This window comes from Corvus hawaiiensis, chromosome 5 (assembly GCF_020740725.1).
Source record: "Corvus hawaiiensis isolate bCorHaw1 chromosome 5, bCorHaw1.pri.cur, whole genome shotgun sequence".
NCBI classification, from domain to species: Eukaryota; Metazoa; Chordata; class Aves; order Passeriformes; family Corvidae; genus Corvus; species Corvus hawaiiensis.
In genome coordinates, this window is record NC_063217.1 from 13327975 (window position 1) to 13349662 (window position 21688).

The window sequence follows — 21688 nt, forward strand, 5'->3', positions numbered from 1 at the left end:
TTCAACAAAGAGCAAATAGCAACAAATTGTTGTGAAAAGCCTGTAGCAGCTGTCAGGGGTTTTACATATTGATGTATGACTCAGTGCTAGGAAAAATAACCATCAGAGGTCAGGTGTTCCTCTGGATAGACTGAAATATGGTAACAATCCTCACCTTTGCTAAATAACAGATATTGATGTCTGGAAATGACCAGAGCCTGGTTAACACAATCCTGAAGCTCAGAAAAGATTTGCTAGTAGTTGAAAATAACACACAGTGTGGTAGGTATGTTCACTTCTTGCACACAGGATTCGGTTTGACTGGTCACATGAAGCTGGCCACATAAAAATGGCCACATCATTCCATGATTCTGTGAAAGAACGCAAGTCTCTCCATATTTAGACTGGCACTGAAACTATGTGACATGAATAACTGCCATTATTAGGTTATTATTAGGTTTGATGCATTGGCTAACAATGAAACTGCTTTAAGTCCATAGTCCTGACCTCACTGTCACACAGAAATGACCAGGATTTAGTCAGGCAGTGTCAAATCTTCAGTATAACCATAGGTTAGTTTATCATAACAAAGCTGATTTGTCTGCTTCTACATTCTGTTAGCATATAATCAGGTAACCTATTTTCCAGTAGAAAGGTTTCTTTTCATTGACTCACTTGGCTTAGTGGAAAGTAATTGGAACTTCTCATCCATGTATCCTATTATAACCAGCAATTTATAGAATTTTACTATTATAAACTCACAAGTCAGTGAATTATTTTTATTTTAAGACCAGTGAAAGTGTCAATTAAAGATCCCTTTTTGTGGCAATGAAAACAGTTTTGTTTTGTGACAGGACAGAGATTTGGTTCTGATAACTTAATAGCACCACTGGAAACATCAGAAGTCATCAAGGAACAATTGAATTGATGTACTGGACCTTATCACAGCCAGTGAATAGTAGGGAAGCCTCTGTGAGTCTTCATGATTTTCATAGCTCTTTCAAAAGACATTGACATTGAAACTAAGGAGAAAAGTCCCAGGACCTGCTCCAATGCAAAATTTAAGACTTTTGGTAAGTGAAAAAACATTTGTTTTTGTTGAGAAAAGAGAGTTTCTGATTGACCATGTTGTTCACTTATGGATGAGCTGACAGGAGCAATCTCTGAAATCATTGCAAGGAGAAACAGGTTGACAGGTATAAGAAGCAGAAAAGATACTCCTTGTGAAAATGTATTGCTACAATATAGAAAATCTAAATTTCACTTTACTGTAATAGACTTCCCTGTGACATCAGGATACACATAATAGACTATGAAGCATTCTTTTCAGCTTGAAAGTGGGAATATTCACCTCCCTCAGAGTTTCTATGAAAATAACCTCATTAATAACTGACCTGGAAGGCTCTCTGAGGGAAGTTGCTATGGGAATAAAATGTCAAATATCAGTTTACCAAACTCTTTTCTCCTGCAATAAAATTTATCAGAGTGATCCCCAGGTGAAGGAGAATTCTTTAAGTGAAGTTAACAACAAAATCCTCAGTGAGACATCCATCAGTCTTATCCATGCAAAGGTCTCTGTAATTCCAAACATGCCAGGGGAAGCAAATAAACCTCTTTGCTCTTGGCTCCTGGGGGTAGTGGCTCTGAAAGCACTGTTCTTGCAGATCAGAATTTCACAAAATGAGTCTTGGTGCTATGTTAATGGGAGGTTGGGGACCCATGTGAAGAGGATTTTACTCAAACATCTAGAGAACACCTTCAAACACCTTCACCTATGAGTTGTTCTCTTTTTCTTCTAAATTCAGAACCCAAAACTTGAGGAGTCTCTCTCCAGAACCGAATCTTGAATTATCTCTTCTATTTTTAACCACAACTACAAATTAAATACTTGGGGTGAGTAAGGACAGTAAAGAGACAGAATGATTCCCATTTCAATTGGGATTGCCTCCCATTTAGTGATTTTAACTCAAACCATCACCTTGGGCTTCAAACAAATGGTGCCAGTTCTAAGTTGCAGCAGAAGTGTGCCTGAAGTGTCCCTGCCTGCTCCAGCTGCACAGTGGCACATCCCAGCAATAACCTGGGCCGTGGCTGTAGGACCCAGCTGCACGCAGCAAGGTTGCACAGCAGTAGCTGAGGGATTGTGAACAGGAAAATCTGCTTCTCATCATGGAAAAAGGCAGTATTTAATTAAATTAAGTGCATATAGAGAGTACCTTTAAGGGCCAGATCTCCAGCACAGGAGAATTAAAGAAAATTTCAAGTATTCCGTTACTGCCTGGCCACAAAGTAGCACCTCAGAGTCCAGTGGATGCTAGATACCTCATAAACTGGCCAGATTTCTATTGACTGTTTAAGTAAAAGACACAACATACTTTTAAGAGGACTGAGCTCCATTAATTCCATCTGTTAGCCTACCCATAGTTATCCATCCTCCATAGTTATATGACTTTCACTATGTACTTCAGCACTCAAGTTGCATTTTATTCATAGGTCTTGTAAATTTTTTAAACTAAGTTATACTTCTTAAAAAAATAATAAAATCCATTTTAGAGATGGAACCTCAAATCCCAACCTCTGAGGTTGTAAAGGGACTGACCTCAACTCAGCTTAACATTTCTGATTTTTATAGTCATCTGGAGCCAGGAAGAGGCTTCTTTTTGATTCTAGCTAGGGTTCTCAATATTTCACTGTGTGAATCATCTACTTGCGTAAGAATCACTCCACTTTCTCTGCAATTTTGGAGGAAAGCAGGTCTCACAAAGGTTTTTTTTTTTTACCAACATGCTCCAGACTAAACTGTTGTTGATCAAACATGATCAATTTTTTCCGACTTCATCTGAGCTGTTAGTTAACACCTTTGTATACATCACTTTTTGTGGATGTTTCTCTTCAGGATGGCATAGAAAGGGTAAGGAAAAAAACCTGATAATAACAGCTCTATTTAATTGATAAAAAACTTCCATAATTTCAGTGCAATGCATATGTCTTCATCTCAGTGTTTACAGATAAATATTTGATGATGGAATGTGTAGTTTTTCTACAGAGACTGAAAAAGATGGGTTGACTGCTGTACATAAAATGACCACCTAACTGCAGAAGTTTTTTTTACTTGGAGCTGATGATTTATTCTCTCATCATTGTGCTTCTTACCTCTGGGAAATTCTTGTATACTTATTTACAAGTTATTTATAAGTATGCTTATTTACAGTCCACAAGCAATTACACCAAAGCTGATAGGACCATTCATTGTAGGAAACAGTAAATATGAATAAAGAAAGTAGGCACTTTATCTTATCTATCCACTGCTAAGATTAGGAGTTGTCCTTGTTTCTGTTGGAATAGAGTTAATTTTCTTAGTATCTCGTATAGTGTTGTTTATTATTATTATTGTCATCGTTATTATAATTTACTTTATAGCAGTTATATTCTTATCTCAACCTACATGTTTTGCCTTTTTCTGATTCTCCTCTCTATCCAGCTGGGAAGGGGCGCAGAGTGAGCAAGCAGATGTGTGGTACTTAGTTGCCAGCTGGGATTAAAACCACAACAGAAATGAAATATTAAAGACTTCAAGCAAAGCAAACATAGATACACTTATGAAACAAACCAAATCCACCTCAGGTCAGCTGATACAGTGGTGACTGAGGAGAGGAGGAGGACTTCACATCAGCCACAATTCCCAAGTTATGGCTGGGGATTGGTATTAACAGCAGGAGGTCAGTAGATTCTAAGCCACAACTTAGCTTAGATTTACCTCATATCACCACACAACAGGAAAAAATATAAAGATTTTCCTGTTGGTGGTGCTCACCTGTTGGTGAGCAGGGTGGGTAGTTGACAGATATTAATGGAAAGGACATAAGTTCTAATTTTAACCACAGAAGTTACTAGGTGCAAAGCACAAACAAACAGTGAGCTGCAGAGGATAAAATTGCTCAGTGTAGCAGAAGGCTTGTTAGTCCCTGAAACATTCAGTGGCACTAAATGTGCTTATACCAATTCTGTATAATCACAGAAAAAGAACCTCAAATAAGTTTAATTATAGATATTAGATGAAAATAAATCATGAATACTGGTGACTCAGTTCTAGAGTTCCCTACCCCATACACTGGGTTCGTTTTGATGAGAGTAAAGTATATAAAATAAATCTATTTATATAGAGAGAAAAAGAGGGACAGAGAGAGACATAATCTCTAAAAATACATGTGTATTTGTATTATATTTTCTTAACTAGAATAAAATGGCAAATCAGTATATCAGAGCTTCTTCTGGCTGTCTATGAATATAGTATTAAACAACCTTGGCTTCTTCACAGTACAGATTGGGAAGTTTTCAACATAGCAAAAAAAAAATTGTGGGGTTTTTTTTATTTACAGATTGTGTAAAGGACTGGAAATCAGCTTTATATCACTAAATACTAGCAGAAACATGATGTATATGACAGTAGTCAGCAATCTTTCTTGGGTGATCTGCTGGGGTGTGTTCTTTTCCAAATTGGAATGTAGCACATCAGGAAGATTTTTACAACATCTGGGACATCCTGTCACTCAAAAATTCAGGATGACATTGATCCACATATGTCTGTGGATCAAAAGATGTATATGATCCACCTAGCGGAGGAAGGTTAGAGGGCTGACAGCAGCTGGTAGTTACTCACAGATATAAATATGCCCAGGGAAGCATTTAAAATTCTCTGCATCTCACAAGTGAGAACCCTGAATGCTGCAATCTTTCCTCTGTAATGGACAGCTACAACAGTGATAGGGCCGCCTTCTATGAATGCATTTAAAATCCGTGACTGTGCCTCATCCAACACCACTGAGACAGACTGATGGCTCCTGGCTTAGGAGCATCAACAACCTGAAGTCAAGGCAGCACTCAGCATAAGTGCTTGAAACCACTGAAAACACGGCAACCCTTCACTGCCACATATTACTTAATCTTTTCTAAACAGCAGACATAACCTCTCCTCACTCTCACAAAAGTCCTGGGAAAGCCGTTCAGAGAGCAGATGCTATCCTAGCAACAGCTGGAATTTGCCTAGCCACCAGACAAAGCTCCACTTGGATGTCCTGCCTCCCACAGCCACAGCCAACACCTATGAACCTGATTTCCAGTCCTTTTCCCAAACTATAATAGTAAAAAAAAAAAGGAAAAAAAGGACAGGACAGACCAGGTGATTGTAAATAATTTTTTTGTTATTTTGAAAGCTGCCCAGGCAGCTTTACTCTAGCTGTTCTCTTCCCCTGTTCACCAACAGAGCGCTCACTAAATCCAAAAGAAAAATTATTGCCCTGCTGAACATTTGGATCAACAGCAAGTGTTAAATACTTTATGACTCCTTTCCAGCAAAATCTCACAGCACTTAGTGCTGACAATTTTGTTCAATAAAGATCAATAAATCCTTCAAGAAAGTCTTTCAATACTGAGATTTTTATGGAGAATTTCACACTAAAAATGTTTTTTTCTTTCTAAGGTATTTTCACCTGCTATTATTTTTTTGCACCATAAAACAACCCTAGTTTAATCACTCAGTTTAAAAACTTGAGCAAGAGATCTCAAAGACATGTCACTAGGCAGGAAAAGATGTGGCAATAAGGGCATAATTGGCATGCAGTTACTGAAAAATCACATGCCAAGGCTGGGCAGAGAAGAATCTCATGAATCTGCATAAAACTTCTGTCTAATCTGTTCCTCATGTTACATCCAAATCAACCTCAATAAAAGCTAACTTTGTTTTACAGCAATTCCCCACACAGAAGATTGTACTTCTGTAGTTTTCACATGCTAAAAGAGTCAAATATGAAGCTCGGCTTAAAATAATGACTTTTTCCTACTTCTCAAGACAATCTTCTGATGATCTCTTGTTGTTTGATTCAAGCTCTGTGTAGCAGTTCACAGTGCTTGCCCCAAAAGTATTTGCAGACTTTACAGCTTGGACAAAGATTTATCTAAACCTTACCCCAAAAGGCACAAAATCAATCTTCATAACATAATGTGAAAGCAATCCAGGGGGAAGTGGAAGATTTCCGACAAGTTTCAGAAAGGTGTGAAGGACACTCAGGAGGCTGACAGTGATTTTGTGATTATATTGCATCTTTGTTTTAACAAGGTAGCTAAGAACAGTTCTCATCACTCAGCAAGGGAGGTGGAACAATCTCAAAAGGAAATAATAATTACTGGAAGGATTAACTCAGTTTGCATTTTTATGTCCTAAATAAGGAACAGCAGGTGTTCCCTTATCACTGCAAAAATAGGAAAAAGAAGGAAAGTATTTTTTGCCCACTGCAGCAGACTGCCTTGTAGTATATTTGTCTTACTAAATACAATAGTCTTTCTTACACAGAACAGTGCTAGCAATAGAATGATGAAGTCAGTGCTCTATTTTATTCAGTATCATATCAAGCAAAAAATGACAGGGCAGAAAAGTACACCGGTTGTAGAACTTATCTAAATGTTTCTAAATTTGATATTATTAAAAAAAAAAAAAAAGAAAAAAGAAAATGAGAAAGAGTGAATAAACACAAAATCAATAAAATATTACCAGATAGAAGTCAAAAGCACTGATTTAATTCACATTTTGATTCAGATAAACAGACTGTATGGTAGATTTGATGAATATATCTAAAACAGCTTTTTTCAAAATATACCAAAATAGAAAAAGTTTAATGAAGTATAAAATAAAGAAGCATACTTCAATTTAAAAGGAAAATACCTTTGTCTTTATTATGGAATGAATGAAGCTTAGGTGTCTACCTCGTACTTAGTACCCATATCAGAAAATACAATACAATATTTTTAAGAATGAAAGCATTACAGTATTTGATACTTTTGTGTCAAGACCCGTGACAGCAATCATAGAAAAGAGGTGTAGGAGAAAAACTGATTATAAAGAATCTTCCACTAGTTGTAACAGAAATAAATCATATGCAAAACTGGAAAACAAACCTTGACAGACTGACTACCAGTGAAATAAACTGAAATCACAGAATCATACAGTATTTTAGGTTGGAAAAGACCTTTAAGATCTTTGAGACCAACCATAAACCTAACACTGCCAAGTCCACCACTAAACCACGTCTGTAAGAGCCCAATCTCCAGTAAGCTTTCCTTGCCAGGTTGGAAAATACAGAAACCTGATAGTCTTTAGAAAAGAGGTGGTGAATTAAGAAGACTTTTACAGACATCTTTTTGCAGAGTTCAAATTTCCAGTGATTAAAACCAGAACTGTCCAGTGACCTCACAAATCCTAGCCTGTCCATTCAGACTGTTTCATTTACTCAGTAAAATACACAAGTTGATGAGAGTCAAAGTGGAAGTTAAGGAGTTAGAGATAAGGTCAAACTGAGCATGTGAAAGACTGCATGTAAATAAGTCTTCTAGCTATTGGAGTGGAAAATAACTTATTTGGAAACGAAAGGAAGGAAGTCCTCATTTCTGTGACACAAAAGTACAACCCTACTAGTATCACTGTTGATGGATATTTGAGGTGAATGCTGACTGCCTAAGGGAATAGACCACTGTATAACATCAGGGTTTTCTTGAGGACAACATGAATACACATCATATGCGGCACTTCCATTGTATTTGTCAGATTTTAGTAAGTGAGGAATCTGGGAGGGAAAGCCTGGTAGTATTCGCTAGTGAACAGATGCCTTCTTTCTTTCCTCCAGAAATGTGTGTTTTATAAAGGTACAGTACTATACTGTAGAATACAAATAGTATATATTGGCCTAACTATAAAACTGTACTGTATACATGTAATGTAAAATTTAAACAGTATAATGTTAATTTCTAAGAGTTTAAAATTAAATAAAAGGATTTTCCATGAAATACTGTATTAAGGCAATCAGTTCTAGGTCTTGATGAACATATTGATGCTCAACATCCTCTTGTACTGAGAAGGTGTAGGCATCCTGGGCCTCACCAGAGCTCATCTGCAGACACAGTGTGATTTGAACATACATTTCTGATAAAGGAAATAGTTTCCTGTGATCAAGTACAGCCAAACAAAAAAGTGTTATTTTTCAAAACATTTAATGTATAAGAGACTGAACCCTAGAGAGTAAACCAACTTTGTTCTTCTTTAATCGTAGGAGAAAAAACCCAAGACATTTGCCTGCTCTTTTTCTGCAAAGACCCTGTATTTGCTATTCATGCCAAATTTTGATTGAGTCCAAGGGAACTCAGAGTATGATTTAGTAAAGAAAACAACTTTTATTGATCTCTTCAGTTTTTTATGTTTGTGTAACAATAATCTTTTACTTTTTCCTGTTGCAGGGAAGCTTATATACACACACACATACATGGTGTTCACAGGCACAACAGCAAATTAGGCAACAGTCCAACATAGGCCTATGTTAGGCAGTAAGTAATGCCATTCATGGTAATCAATTTAACTAGTTCACTAAAATAAGTAGAACTGTGCTCAGGAGAGATCACACCCTCTGATGTGCACACTGCTTACTACTGCTGCTCTTCCCATCCAAAATGTCCAGGCTTTTCCTGTGGAGTTTGGTGGGTGTCCTGTATATTTTGTTCCTTTCCCTCACATGTTTTACATGATAGGATGCTGTGGAGCTCCTCTACCAGACTGAACTAGAAGCTGTCCTTTTTAATTGAATATTCTCTCAGAAATTTTTGCTTTGTATTGATTGATCTCAGTAGCAACCTATTCTCTTCTACACCTTTCCCATCATCTCAGCATTAGCTCACTCTGGCTAAGTCAAAATGTTGTGAAACCTCGAAAATAACTTGACAATCTCTCCTCTATTCCACCCTTCAGTGCTTAGTCACAGGTGTCACAGCCCACCAGGTTTTGCTTTAGGAAGGTTTCGCCTTCTGCCTCCCCAAGCTTGCTTTTTAATGAGAAAGCTAGAAAAGAGTGAGTCTTGTGCTTGGCCAACAAAACCCTGCCTTCTTTGGTTTTATGCCCACATTCAGAAGATACTGTACAAAGACAGTTCTGGTGAGACTGGACCTACTTTCTCTGAGTATCTATGAGCAAGATCATAATTCCTTACTATGTGTTTTTTCCCAAAAATTTTCTTGGCCATTTTCTAATTCAGTCAGGTACAACATTTGATTCCAGGCTGAACTTCACTCATTGGACAGTGTGATACCCAAGGTACACAAAAAACTGCTTCCCTCCCTAGAAGCTACTGCTGGCTTTGTAGCCCACATTCACACATTCACATCAAGGAATTCTTTCACTTTTATGCCAAGTGCTATCCATGACTCAGTGTCTGTCACACTGGAGCCAGGTGGGAGGAAGTAGATGTGTTCCCCCTTGTTCTATGGGAAACTGTCAGAACTTTTGAACTCTCCTAGAAGTGAAGCCAGTATTGAGGAGTAGAGTCAGTTTAACATCTCTGTACATTTGAAAACCATTAGCCCTGGGATAAAACCAAATATTTACTTCTCAGATTGCCACCCCTTCCACCATTCAACTTTGCCAGTCCTTCAGAACCCAGCTGCTCTTTGGCACAGAAAACATCAGCAGCACAGCTGAAGCAGCAGAGCCTTTTCACTGCAAGCAACAGCTGTGGGCAGGGACAGGAGACAATGTCTGAATTTGTGAAGGAGGGATTGTAAAAGCAATGGTGTTGAGATTGAGACAATAATCTTGTTTTCTCAGAGTTTATTTCATAATCAGAATTTTCCCTGATCTTGAATAAGAGTCTCTGAGCTTACCTTGCTTGATGCTTGGTTAGCTTTGAATTATTTATACTTAGTTATACACAAAAAGCCTATCTTGATATGCAGGCACACTACTGACACATATTGCAACATGGATAAAATGTTACCTCTGTGAGCATGTCCTCTATAACAAGTCAACAAGAAATTCCTTAACAGTCTTAGACATAGGTGTCATGCCAACCACTTCTGCAAATTTTAGAAGTCTACAAAAGCAGCAGCAAAGACTTACATTATGCCTTTTTTTAAGATGGAGGTCCTGACAAGGATGTTTCCACCAAAGTAGAAAACTAAATTGGAATTGTAGTAAATATTATTAGGAAGGATCTTGAAAATTTATCTGGTCCACCTCTAAGATATTGCTGGCAGAGATTTTGTTGAATCTGGATCATGTAAAGTAAAGTAGAATTGGCAAATACTGCCCCTGGAAAGGATCTTTGTTCTAATCCTGACAGTGTGAGGTAAATCTGATATTGCACAACATTTTTAGGACATTCAAATGGTGGAACAGAGATGCAGCTCATTTGAGATAGCAAGAAGCTAAGGTGAAAGTGCCAGATCCATCTTCTTTAGAGTTCTCTGTAAAAAAGGGAAAACTGATACAGTATCAAACTTCACCTACAATTATCAGTGTCTGAAGAGGTCCACATTATTTGTGTGCATAGCACCAAAGCCTGAGTCACGAAGACGAGGGCTGATGGTGATTGCAATGTCATGATATTCCTTCTGAACCTCCTTCAGCACAGACCATGTAAACTGTCAACAGCAGTTTGGTAGTTGGTACCTTTGTGGCTGCCTGAAATTATCATATTGTTCTCCTGTGCTCTCCTTCCCATCTATATTCTCCTACTGTCTCATATCATGCTGTAAGTGTAAACTCAACACTGATCTGTTTTGTGCTGTGATTATACAGACACTGGTATTAGGGTTTCCAAAGTGTTTTGCACTACCCATAATGATGACTTCCTGTCTAAAGTTCAATACATAGAAAATGAAATTGTATAAAATTCAACATGGTCATAAAACAAGTAAAAAAAATATACAATGGTCTGGATCTAATTTATCTAAAACATTGATATTCCACATAAAATAATGCCTTTGACAGCTGTGGCTTTCAACAGAACTGCCTTTGAGCAGTTTTTAAATCACATTGTGGTATTCTTATCCAACTGAGTTCTAAAGGGAACTGGAATATTCATCTTTGCAAAGAAAAAATTAAAATGCAATGTAACACACCATAGAACTTCCAAGAACAAAGTAAAAATCCAGCAGAAATATTGATCCCACATGATGTTTGCTACTTTCTCTAACAGAAGGTATTTAGATGCCAAACCCTTTATTTAAGTGTTCTTTAGGGCTGTATTTTATGGAACAAGTAGTTTGAAGGAGTGTGTTATTATCTCGTGATTCAAGTTGAGTGCAGCAGCTCTGTGACTGCATCAGGCATTATCCATTACAGCTCTGTGGCAGCAGGATGATGAGCACTATCATATCACTGACAATAAGTGGACACTGCATACTCTGTTCTCAATCTGACTCATTTTGACACTTAACCACTGCTTTAAATTGGTTCCAAGCAAAACTCGTTTGTCATTTTTCCCTATGTCACTTTACAGTTCTTCAGCTTTCACAGCCCTTATATACAAACTCAGCCATTATGCTCAGAATTTAACTACCTGAATCCATACTAATTGCAGGCATTTTTCTTGGGCTCTGCATCTGGGTCTTAGGATTTTAGTACAAGTCTTTTCAGCAGATGGACATTTAATAATGATGTTTTCTGACACTCACCAACAATTTCAAATCCTTCATTTAAGATGAAGGCTTTTCTAAAGAGGAGAGGTAGAAATCAATTTTGAATTACATCTTCAAATTGGAAGTTTAACTCCAGAGAATGGATGCTATATTCTCTAGTATGTAAGATTTCCATTGAGCTCTGTAGTTATGACACTACAGCAGAACAAAGCCTTATGACCCAGGCAAGGAAGTGGGACTTCAGCACTTCCTTGAGGTAGATACATGAGCACTGAAGTGAAACAGGTTCCGGCCACGGAGAATAAGCCAAGGTATGTTGCTGTGCCTCATTTCCCACACACAAGACTACGCTACTGAGGCACAGCCTGTCACAATGATCTCCACAGAGGGGTGTTCAAGCTCTACAACTTCAGGATGCTCAGTGAAAGGCTCTTTGGAAATACATATTTACTTTAAATGTAAAGTCATGTACTACAAAAATAAAAACAAGCTCTTTAAAGGTTCAGTACACTTATTTCTAAAAGTAACTGTACCAAAGCTGCCTTTTTGAGCCCCAAATAATCAAAAACAACTGCCATATCACTTGGCAGAACCAGCTTCTAACTTCTAACACTTTGTCTCTTATCCTTTCCTCTGTATCTTCCACCACAATGTAGGCAAATACATTATTCCTGTTTGATAGTACTAATATCTCTTCTGAGTCAGCTCTTTTCTAAATTACTCTTTTCGACTATTTCATTTACACATTTTGAATATGATTGAAATTTTAACTGAACATAGTCAAGCAAATCCACCATGAAAGACACTCTTCACAGACACTAGTTTGTTAATATATTCATTACTTGTGATATTTACTGAGAATTTGCAAAGAACATTTACCTATGGTGACTATTACCCTTACTCTTCTATTTCCATTCTTGTGAACATATTGCTGTTTCTGAAGAGTTGAACATGAGGAAAAATTTACTTCTTTGCTCTCCTGATATCAGTACTGGATATATGTATTCAGGAGAGGGTAGTTATGAGAACAGGAAACATTCAAGGTGAAGAGAGTCAGGTTCCTGTGCCTTGGTAGTATTAAACAAAATAAAACTGTTTTCCTTTTACCTGAATTGATTACACAATTTGGGTAGTACCTGGCTTAAAATGCTTTTTAAATGTCTGAAAAAATGTAGTTACACACAATATAAGTATCTAGCTTTGGTAAGAGGTAGTGATGTTGCACAACACCAGACCTAATTCTCTATCCAACCTATACAGCAATAAAAATCAAGAAATGAAACATATTTTTCTATATCATTAGCTGAGTGCAAGGTCTAGGCAAACAAAGGGCTCTGTTCCCTGGATTATTCCTAGCTGGTTTTGTGCTTTAACCCAGGCTAAGAAGAAAAAATGATATTAATACAGCATGGTTTTACCAGAAGTTTTTTGCACATGAGTAACCAGACATTTCTCCTTGATGACAAACTTATTTTGTAAATGATAGAGTTGGCTTAAAATTAATTTTTCTCAGTTTCAGTGGAATGATAAGTAAGAAAGTATAAGGAAAGCTGAATATGGTAAGGATTAACTGGCAAAATGCAAGGTGGACATCTGTGTTGGTTTTGGCTGGAATAGAATTAATTTTCTTCACAGCAGCTAGCATGGGGCTCTGTTTGGGATTTGTGCTGGAAACAGTGCTGATAACTCAGGTATGTTTTAGCTATTGCTGAGCAGCTCTTCCTCAGATTCAAGGCCTTTTCTGTCCATCATCCCATCCCACCAGTGAGGAGACTGGGGGTGCACAAGGAGCTGGGAGGGGACACAGCCAGGAGAGCTGACCACAACTGACCCAGGGACATCCCACACTATATGGCTTCGTGCTCAGGATATAAAGCTGGGTGAAGAAGAAGGAAGAGGGAAACATTCAGTGTGATGGCATTTGTCTTCCCAAGTCACCATCACATGTGATGGGCCCTGCTCTCCTGGGTGTGGCTGAACACCTACCTGCCCCTGGGAAGCAGTGAATTAATTACTTGTTTTGCACTGTGTTTGTGTGCACAGCTTTTGTTTTCCCTATTAAACTCTCTTTATCTCAACCCACGAACTTTCTCACTTTTATTCTTCCAATTCTCTCCCTCATCCCACTTGGGGGGAGTGAGCAAGTGGCTGTATGGGGCTGAGTGAGTTGCTGGTTGGGGTTATACCATGACAGTAACACTGGAAAAAGTATTATTTAGAAGTGGGAATTATGAGGTTGGCAGGGGTTAACAGCAAAGAAGATCAAGTCTGTTTATGATCCAGCTGAATACTTACATGAAGTGTTCAGTGGTCTTGATAACTGGGATGGAGCTGATCAGAGTGGTGATAATTTAAAACACTGGATAAAGAAGAATCAGAGTGTTGCAAGGAAAGAAGTGAGTGATCATCTTTGAGACTATGAATAATAGAAATGGACCAAAATTCAGTCCTGCAAAAGGCCATGTACAGAGGAACATCAAGAATTTCTAATGTAGATTGGAGTTCATCAATGGAAATTACTGAGCAGGGCACTGACCACAGGGTGACAGAACTATCCACATGGTATGTCCAAGAAAATGGCATATGTAGTTAGTTATAGGCTGTACTAGAAGTTATTTCCAGTAGACAACAGGATGTATTTTTCCAACACAAGGTCCTGGTGAAAACTACAGTTCTGTGTGTAATTTGGGTTATCTGTGTGAAACCAAGACAGGTTCAAATGCAGACAGATGCAGGGCACAGCAAACTAGAAAGCAGTAGAAATAGTAGAAAAATAGAAGAGGTTTCCCTACAAACCAAAGAGTGAGAGGGGACATTTTTGCTGTCTGTCAAAGCCCCAGAGTAATCCTGGAGGGGAGAGAGCATTTTAAACTAACAAAAACTTGAAATAAACACAACTCTTATAAATAGGTTTAAGAAACATTTAGTCAGGAAAACAGATGTTTCTAACCATTCAAAGAGAGACATTCTGTAAGATCCTGATAATAAAAATGGAACACAGAGAACTAATGTAGCTGGTAAAAATGGTATGCATTACAGCCTTCAAAAAGATTAGTGTATGGAAATGATGTGTTATACTGTCTGTAATAACTGGGGACTAACAGCATGCAGTTCAGGCCTCTGATTCTCTAGAATAATTTTTCTATTATCCTGAGCATGGTGGGGAGTCTACATATGACTTACAGTTTTTAGATCTACTCGATGGATCAGCACCTCTTCTCATCAGAAAGCAGGAGTTGTAACTCTGGAACAGACACCCTGTAGGCTTGTCAGGCAGCACCTGGGTGCTCTTCACACACTATTTCCATACATTTATTTGTTAAGTAATACACTAAGTAACTTTTTTCTATGATTTACAGAGTGACATTACATTGTTTTAAACCTTTTCTTCAAAAATTCATGTTTTATTCTACATCCATCATTAATGTGTATGGATATAAAATGACAATACTTTATTCTGCTCATTTTTATAATTTTAAGAAGCAGCTGTGATATTATACACAGTACACGAAATAGCTTATTTTCTACTATTCCTACATCTTCATGCACAATTTACTGATTCCAGTTCTCTCTGAATTGTCATTCTTGAGCAAAATTATACCATCTCAAGAAACAAATCCACTTTCTCTTGTTATACTTTCTCTTTAGCTTTTTTTGTTTTTAAATTACACATTGAGTGCAATATTGTGGAAAATGGTGACTTTTTTAGCTACTAGTGGGAATATGAAAAAAACAGCTTCATTTTGCATTAAATTCTGTAAGATACTTTTTCAAAGAGGAGATATTTCCCCATATTGTTTAGGTACTTGGGAAAATGCCATCCTGAACAATATTTTGTAAGTAGTATTGGAAACTGGTTATTGTTTCAAAAGCAACGGACTCTTCTGAACTAGACAGTTGTGCCAAGCAAAATATCTTAAGAGGAATAAAAGATTAGGTTAGGAACATTCATAATGGGGAAAACCACCTCAAAACAAAACAAAACCATGCAAAGAATAAATAATGACCTAATAGAAATCCATAAATACTTCATGTGCTTTTTTTATTAGCTGTTAATAATGGCTGCATTACAGAAACATGTTCCTGATGGAAAGGGAACTAAGTGGCATGAAGGCATCTCTGCAATAATTTACTATTGGACTTTGTTCATTTTGTTTAAAAATTGACCACACTTTTGTATCATGGAAAAAAAAAGTAAGGTGGTAATAATTAATGGAAACTGCTAACTCAGGAGAGCCCAATTAAAAGTCTTCAAAGGCAGGAGCATGGGTGTGCTTTTACCTTAGGGTGTCTAGACAGCATGCTTTCACTCTGGAGTATTTCTCAGTGAGTTACCTCGAGGTTTACAACACCAATTGTGCATGGTCGAGACTTTACCTGGGGGGAGGTGTGGGGGACTCTTTCTCATTTGTATGTTTACACAGCATGACCCATGGTAAAAGTCTGAAATTTTAAATCAGTGCAAGAAAATGACAGCTATGGCTCCACAATACACAAATGGTAAATAATCGGTCCCACTCCCCACACAAACAATGGAATGTTGTAAACCACACCTCACCAAGCTTTACCAAGGAATAGGGAATGGTAATCTTGTCTTAATGTATGTAAAGTGCTTAAAAGGGTGAATATATCTTTACTTGCATTTTAGACATTTCCCCCCTACTAGCAAAACAATACAAATATCTCCATGTGCCCTGAACATACATGTTTTTGACTTGTTATGAAACCCAGGAAGCCAAAACAATGTGAGTCTATTAAGGCATAATCACTTCCTAAAAAAATATATTGGGAACTTCTAGAGAAGGAATACGCTCAAAATTAAGCACCCATTGCCTGGATAGGCAGCAACATCTATTCCATAAGTAACATTAAAAACATTTCTATGTTCATATACAAATATCTGCTTTCTAAGAGTGCCGTGTTCTCTCTGCTTCAAGACCCAAAATTTTTTAAATTGAAATGCATTCACATAATTCCAATTAATTACAGTCTACATTGGAAAATGACATTGAAATGCATAAAGAGAAAAGAAACACCACATTTTAGGCAAACTTTTCCATTGCCTTCCAAAAACTTTACAAGACACACTTTCTTATGACATATTATCTAGGCAGGGAGTAGAAACTCAGAGTAAGAAAACAAGCTAAAAAAAGTTTCAGAAAGTATAGGTGATGGAAGAAGTCTAGAGTAAGAGAGACATCACCATTTAAAACAGGCAGGTGGGCAAAGAGAGAACCATACACAAAAACAAAAATGTGGGCATCCATCTCCAAAACGATGCCCATTCATAAACGCAGGTATGAAGTTACCTGCCATGTGCTTCAACCCCAGCTGACGATGTGCTAGACTTGAGCCTGTGCCTAAAAGCAGCCACCCACTCTCTCGGTGTGGATGGCTGGACAAAGGCGGGCTCTGCCGCTGCTGCCCCGGGCAGCGCACCCGCAGCTGGCAGCCCGCGGGAGGACCTGCGCCCGCGGCTCCCGCACGGAGCGGGCCCGGACCCCGCACGGCCAGAGGCGCCGCGGCCCCGGAGCAGCCCGGCGGGGCCGGGCGGGGCGCGGTTCGGTACCGCGGACAGCTCCGCACTCACCGTCCTCGTTCTCGTCGAAGACGGGCGCCCTGTGGGAGTGGCCGCCCCCCATGTTAGTCCGCGGCCGGCTCCGCATCCCCCGCCGCCAGCATCCCGCGGAGCGCGCCGGCGGCACCCCGGCGACGGGGCAGCTGCCCGCCCGCCGCCTGCCCGGCCCCGGCCCCCGGCCCCGGCCCGGCCCGGCCCGGCCGGGGGAACCTCCGCAGGGCTAGCAGTCACCCTGCGACATGAAAGCGATCCGTCTGCCCCTGGCAGAGACCGCTGCTGGCTGGAGCGCACCGACTTGGCCCTTCTCTCATCGCGGAGGGGCAGGGGAGGGAGGGAGTTAGGGGAGGAGGGAGGGATGGAGGGGGGGAAGGGGGGAGGGAGGAGGCGGAGGTCCTGCTGCTGGTGGCTTTTGGTAAGCGGTAAAAGCTGGATCTACCTGGATCCTCCCGGATCCTCCCTCCTCCGCTTTTCCTCCTCCGAGACCTCCACAGGGGAACGCGGAACCCCCGCTCCCGCCCCGGCAGCGGGGCTGGCCCCGCGCCCTGCCCTGCCTGAAGTCTGATGGGAAGCGGGTGCAGAGCTGCTCCTGCCGCCCGGCCGGGCTGGCGGCACCGGCCGCCCAGGGCTCCCGAGGCGCGGGAGAGGCAGGAAGGTGAACGCTGCCCTGGCTCCAGATGGGTTTTGTTTTGCCTCCCGACTGGGAGGGCGCGTTCATGCCCGGCAGCCCGGAGGGACGCGGCCGGCTGGCCGAAGTTCGCTGAGTTTACAAAGTGGCAGAAAGAAGCAAAGGGAGCTGCTCCCGGCCGCTCGCTCCCCCGGCGGGGCGGCCCCGCCAGGCTCGGCCCGAGCGGGCGCGGCGCGGGCAGCCCGGCCCCGCAGCGCCACCTGCCGCCCGCAGCGGGCAGCCCCGGCGCAGGGGCGGCTCCGGTGGCCCGGGCGTGCGGCTCCTGCAGAGATGTGTGTGTGTGTGTGTGGACATGGACACGTATAAATGCGTACACATACACATGTGTACACCTGTGCATCTGGAAATCACTCCCCTGTAAAAGTGCATTGGGGAAAATTGCCAGCACCGGTAAGGGATAACACGGATCACCTGCCATGTAGCAAGCAGTAAGGGCTTTCTAGGCTTGCTATTGTATAGACAGAAGTAGCTGTATCGCTCCCTTACAAAAATCCTACCGTTAGCAACTTTTGAGGTGAAGTAGAAACAATTGCGTTTGGCACTTCCTCCAAAGGGAAACAGATAAAAAAAATAAATATCCATATTATTATTGTATCCAGGTCAAAGCCTTTGCAGTTCCTGTAGGGGAAACCTGCAGACAAAAAAAAAAAAAAAAAAAAAAAAAAAAAAAAAAAAAAAAAAAAATCAAATGGAAGTTGCATTTTTGGCTTCTTCACTGTTACGTGGGGAGAAGAGGGAGAAGGAATTGGAGCTTGAAGCCAGGGTATATGTATTTCCTTATACACAGGCAGAGAGACTTTAATGTTCTCCTGTAATGTTTACCACCCTTCTTTCAATATAGCTGTTTAGAAATGCCCAAGAACAAATACTACATAAAGCAGAACTTTCAGTCTCTTTGCTTATGATTTTTACCTGGCTTAGTTTCTTTCGTCACCTGTCTTTGAACCCAATATAATGCTGCTATAACCTTTCTGGGAAAGGCTGATTAGACTTAAATGAAGTGGGTAAGACCCTCTACTGTGTGGCTAAGAGCTTAGAGCTTGCAGCAGCTACAAACCCAGAAAACTGATAAATTCAGACATGGTGATATTTTTTCCATAAGAAGGCATGGACAGATTGTATCACCTGCTGATCTCCTTTACTTAAATTATTTGGTTTGCCATTATTTCCATATGAAAGCATCTGCAGAATAGGGAAGCTTTCAAAACTTTGACCAATGACTGTTCTTCTAAAACGTAGTCTGGAAAGCATGACTTACTCTTTGTTATTCTTTTGTTTATTACTCACCCATTCAAAGATTTAGTCATCCAGTCAAAAGCAGAGGTAATATCGTGTTACTGAGGTTATATTCCTTCAGTCAGAAGAGAGTAATAGTATTTAGAAATCACAGACCTTCAGCTCTCTTTTGGGTTAACTAGCCAACACAGTGCTTTATGTTAATTCATTTTCTTTGGCAGGACCAAGCATGACTGCACTTAGAGTTTAACACATTTCAACTGATAAGAGTCACCTTCTGCCTGAGCTAAGGGCTTACATCCAGTCAACCTAACTGGTTCAATTCATGTGAAAGTTTTTTAAAGTCACCTTCCAAGTAACATAAAGAACTAATTTGCCAGTAAGTCCCCAGGCTGATCATTTTACGCACAAGAAACACACCCATAGAATATAGATATGAGGGATAAGCAAGAGCAGTTTGGTATTCCTTTGCATGCAGAAAATACAAATTAATTAAAAATTACTTAAAACGACCTCCAAGAGTTATTCTATTTCTTTTTTACATCTGACATCCTTTATATATACCAAAAGTCTAATGAGTCTTCTGAGATGACTTTCTTGATTTCATATAACAAGGCCCATCATGAAACAAAACAGTTCTAACAATTTTCAGAACAATGAGTTGTCTTGGTCCATTAATTAGTCACTCCAACTAGGCTGATGTATCTTTTTGACTCCTTTTTGACAGCTTTGCAATAAATCTGTCCTTGATTTGTAAAAAATTCTGGCTTATGTTTAAACCTCAGCATAGCTAGGAGGTTAAGACAAATGGCATGCTGTGTTAATGGGAGATGTGAAAAATTAGCCTATAGTAATAAAGTATTGATGAGACATTCTTTTTTTGATTTATTAATTGATAACATTATATTCCTCTATAACTCTTGCACTTGAGTAGTGCCAGCCATTATCCTTCACAGTCATTTTCTATAGAAACAGACCAAAAACATGATAGTCTGACAAGAATTGTTGCATTTGCTGTTCTGAAAGCAATGTAATGTATTCTTTGTGTCAGTGTCTTTGCTGTGAACTAAGGTGTGTTTGTATGATACGAGCTTCCTGGGAGCATCAGTGTTTCTGCAACTAAATCAAAAGTTGTTTACATAATGGTGTCCAGTGGCATGAAGCTTAGATGTGTGCTCAGAGCCCAGCAAAGACTCAAGGAAATCAGTGGCAGTTTTCCAGTACCTTTGACATGAGTAATATCAAGCCTTGGACACACAGGCTCTTTATTCATGTGGTCCTGGGTTGCCCTTTGTCCTTTGCAACTCTGAATGAATGCTAAACTCTGAACAGATGCATAACTCCAGTATCTTTTTTCTTAAAAATATTCAGAACCATCTGAATTCCATTGCATCTTCTTCAAATTTAGCAACAACTCTTCAAGAACAATTACTCATATGTTTTTCCAATTGCTTTTGTAAACCAGAAATAAGTCTGAAATTCTCTATCATAACATCATGCATATCAGTAAAGCTCTCTGAAGCCTGAGAATTCTCAGAACTATCAAATGTTTACTCTTCTGGGACAGAGATTTCTAATCTACAAGCAGTCCATTTCTAAGTCTTGTAAGACCAAAACCAAACCCAAATTCTCATGCTTTTCTTTTCTCTTAAAAGACAATCAGGTTTTTCTTGAGGTAAACAAAATTCTAAACTTAAAAACTCATTTTATTTTTAGCAGATAACTGCTGCATAGCCCATGCAGAAAACACAGTAGGGAAAAAGGACAGTCTAATAGAGCTGTTTTCTTCCCCCTCTTTTCTTTCCCCCTTCCTCCTGCAATCAGCATGAACATCATTTTAAGATATTGTTTTACATTTTCGTTTAAGGCCTATATTGTCTGGCTTAGATTAATAGTGATTTTTTCAGATCTCCATGCAGAGTTTGCAATAAAGAAAATCAAATACGATTACACTCCTTTGCATTATAAAACTTCCCTCAGGGAATTCAGTGGTTTAAAGCCAGTAATTCTGTGATTACAGCTTTTGTATTAAAATGCTTCTGATGAGACTTACGGGGTGAGGGTGACCTTACAGTTCTTGATTTCACAGCATACCTTGTTGGTATGCTAATATTTGTAAATTGCAGACTGTTTACACTGACATTTTTGTGTTTGAATACTATCCTGGAGTTAACAAAGAAGATATTGAAATAGCATCTTTTATCTTTATGGTTATGACTACTTTAAAAAGAAAGATGATGGGTAAAATGTCCCCTCCTTCAAAACCAGTAGGGTCCCCACATCTATTCTAGTCTAGTCTAGTCTAGTCTAGTCTATTCTTTGACTTTGCACAGGACTGCAGTAAGCTCACTTTGGCTGTTCACTACGTCAGCCGAAGAGGTGGTAAATCTCCTCAAACTCTGTTTCCAAGCCACATATGCTCTCCCCCAAACCCTTTCAGATCAATAGGATGTGACAAAAGGCAGAACATGCTGAAATCAGAAGAAAAATTTTTTCTTTCCATGGTTCGCTCTCAGAAGATGGCCTCTGCTCATATTTCTTTTTGTTTTAGAGAACTTATGCATTGGGAGTATTTGCTAAAGAACCAAGCAAGAGGCAGGAACTGGAATTACATGCTGACAGTCTTCTAGTCACTCATCAGGCATAAGTGCTTGCTGTTTCCAAGAAAGGCCAGAGACTGTGCAAATTGACTGACTCCTATTTCACTCCAGATGAATTTGGAGAAAGCTGTTTCTTGTAAGGCTCTATCAAAATAA

General features: G+C 39.5%; 1 protein-coding gene across 1 annotated transcript in view; it reads right to left on the reverse strand.

Annotated features, from left to right (window-relative positions):
- STK32B (serine/threonine kinase 32B) overlaps positions 1-17346 on the reverse strand; it is a 164378-nt gene extending 147032 nt beyond the window's left edge. The window contains exon 1 of the mRNA XM_048304965.1: positions 17024-17346. Within this exon, the coding sequence (XP_048160922.1) occupies positions 17024-17099 (76 nt within the window). The 5' untranslated portion in view covers positions 17100-17346. The remainder of the gene's footprint in view (positions 1-17023) is intronic.
- Positions 17347-21688: the final 4342 nt, after the last annotated feature.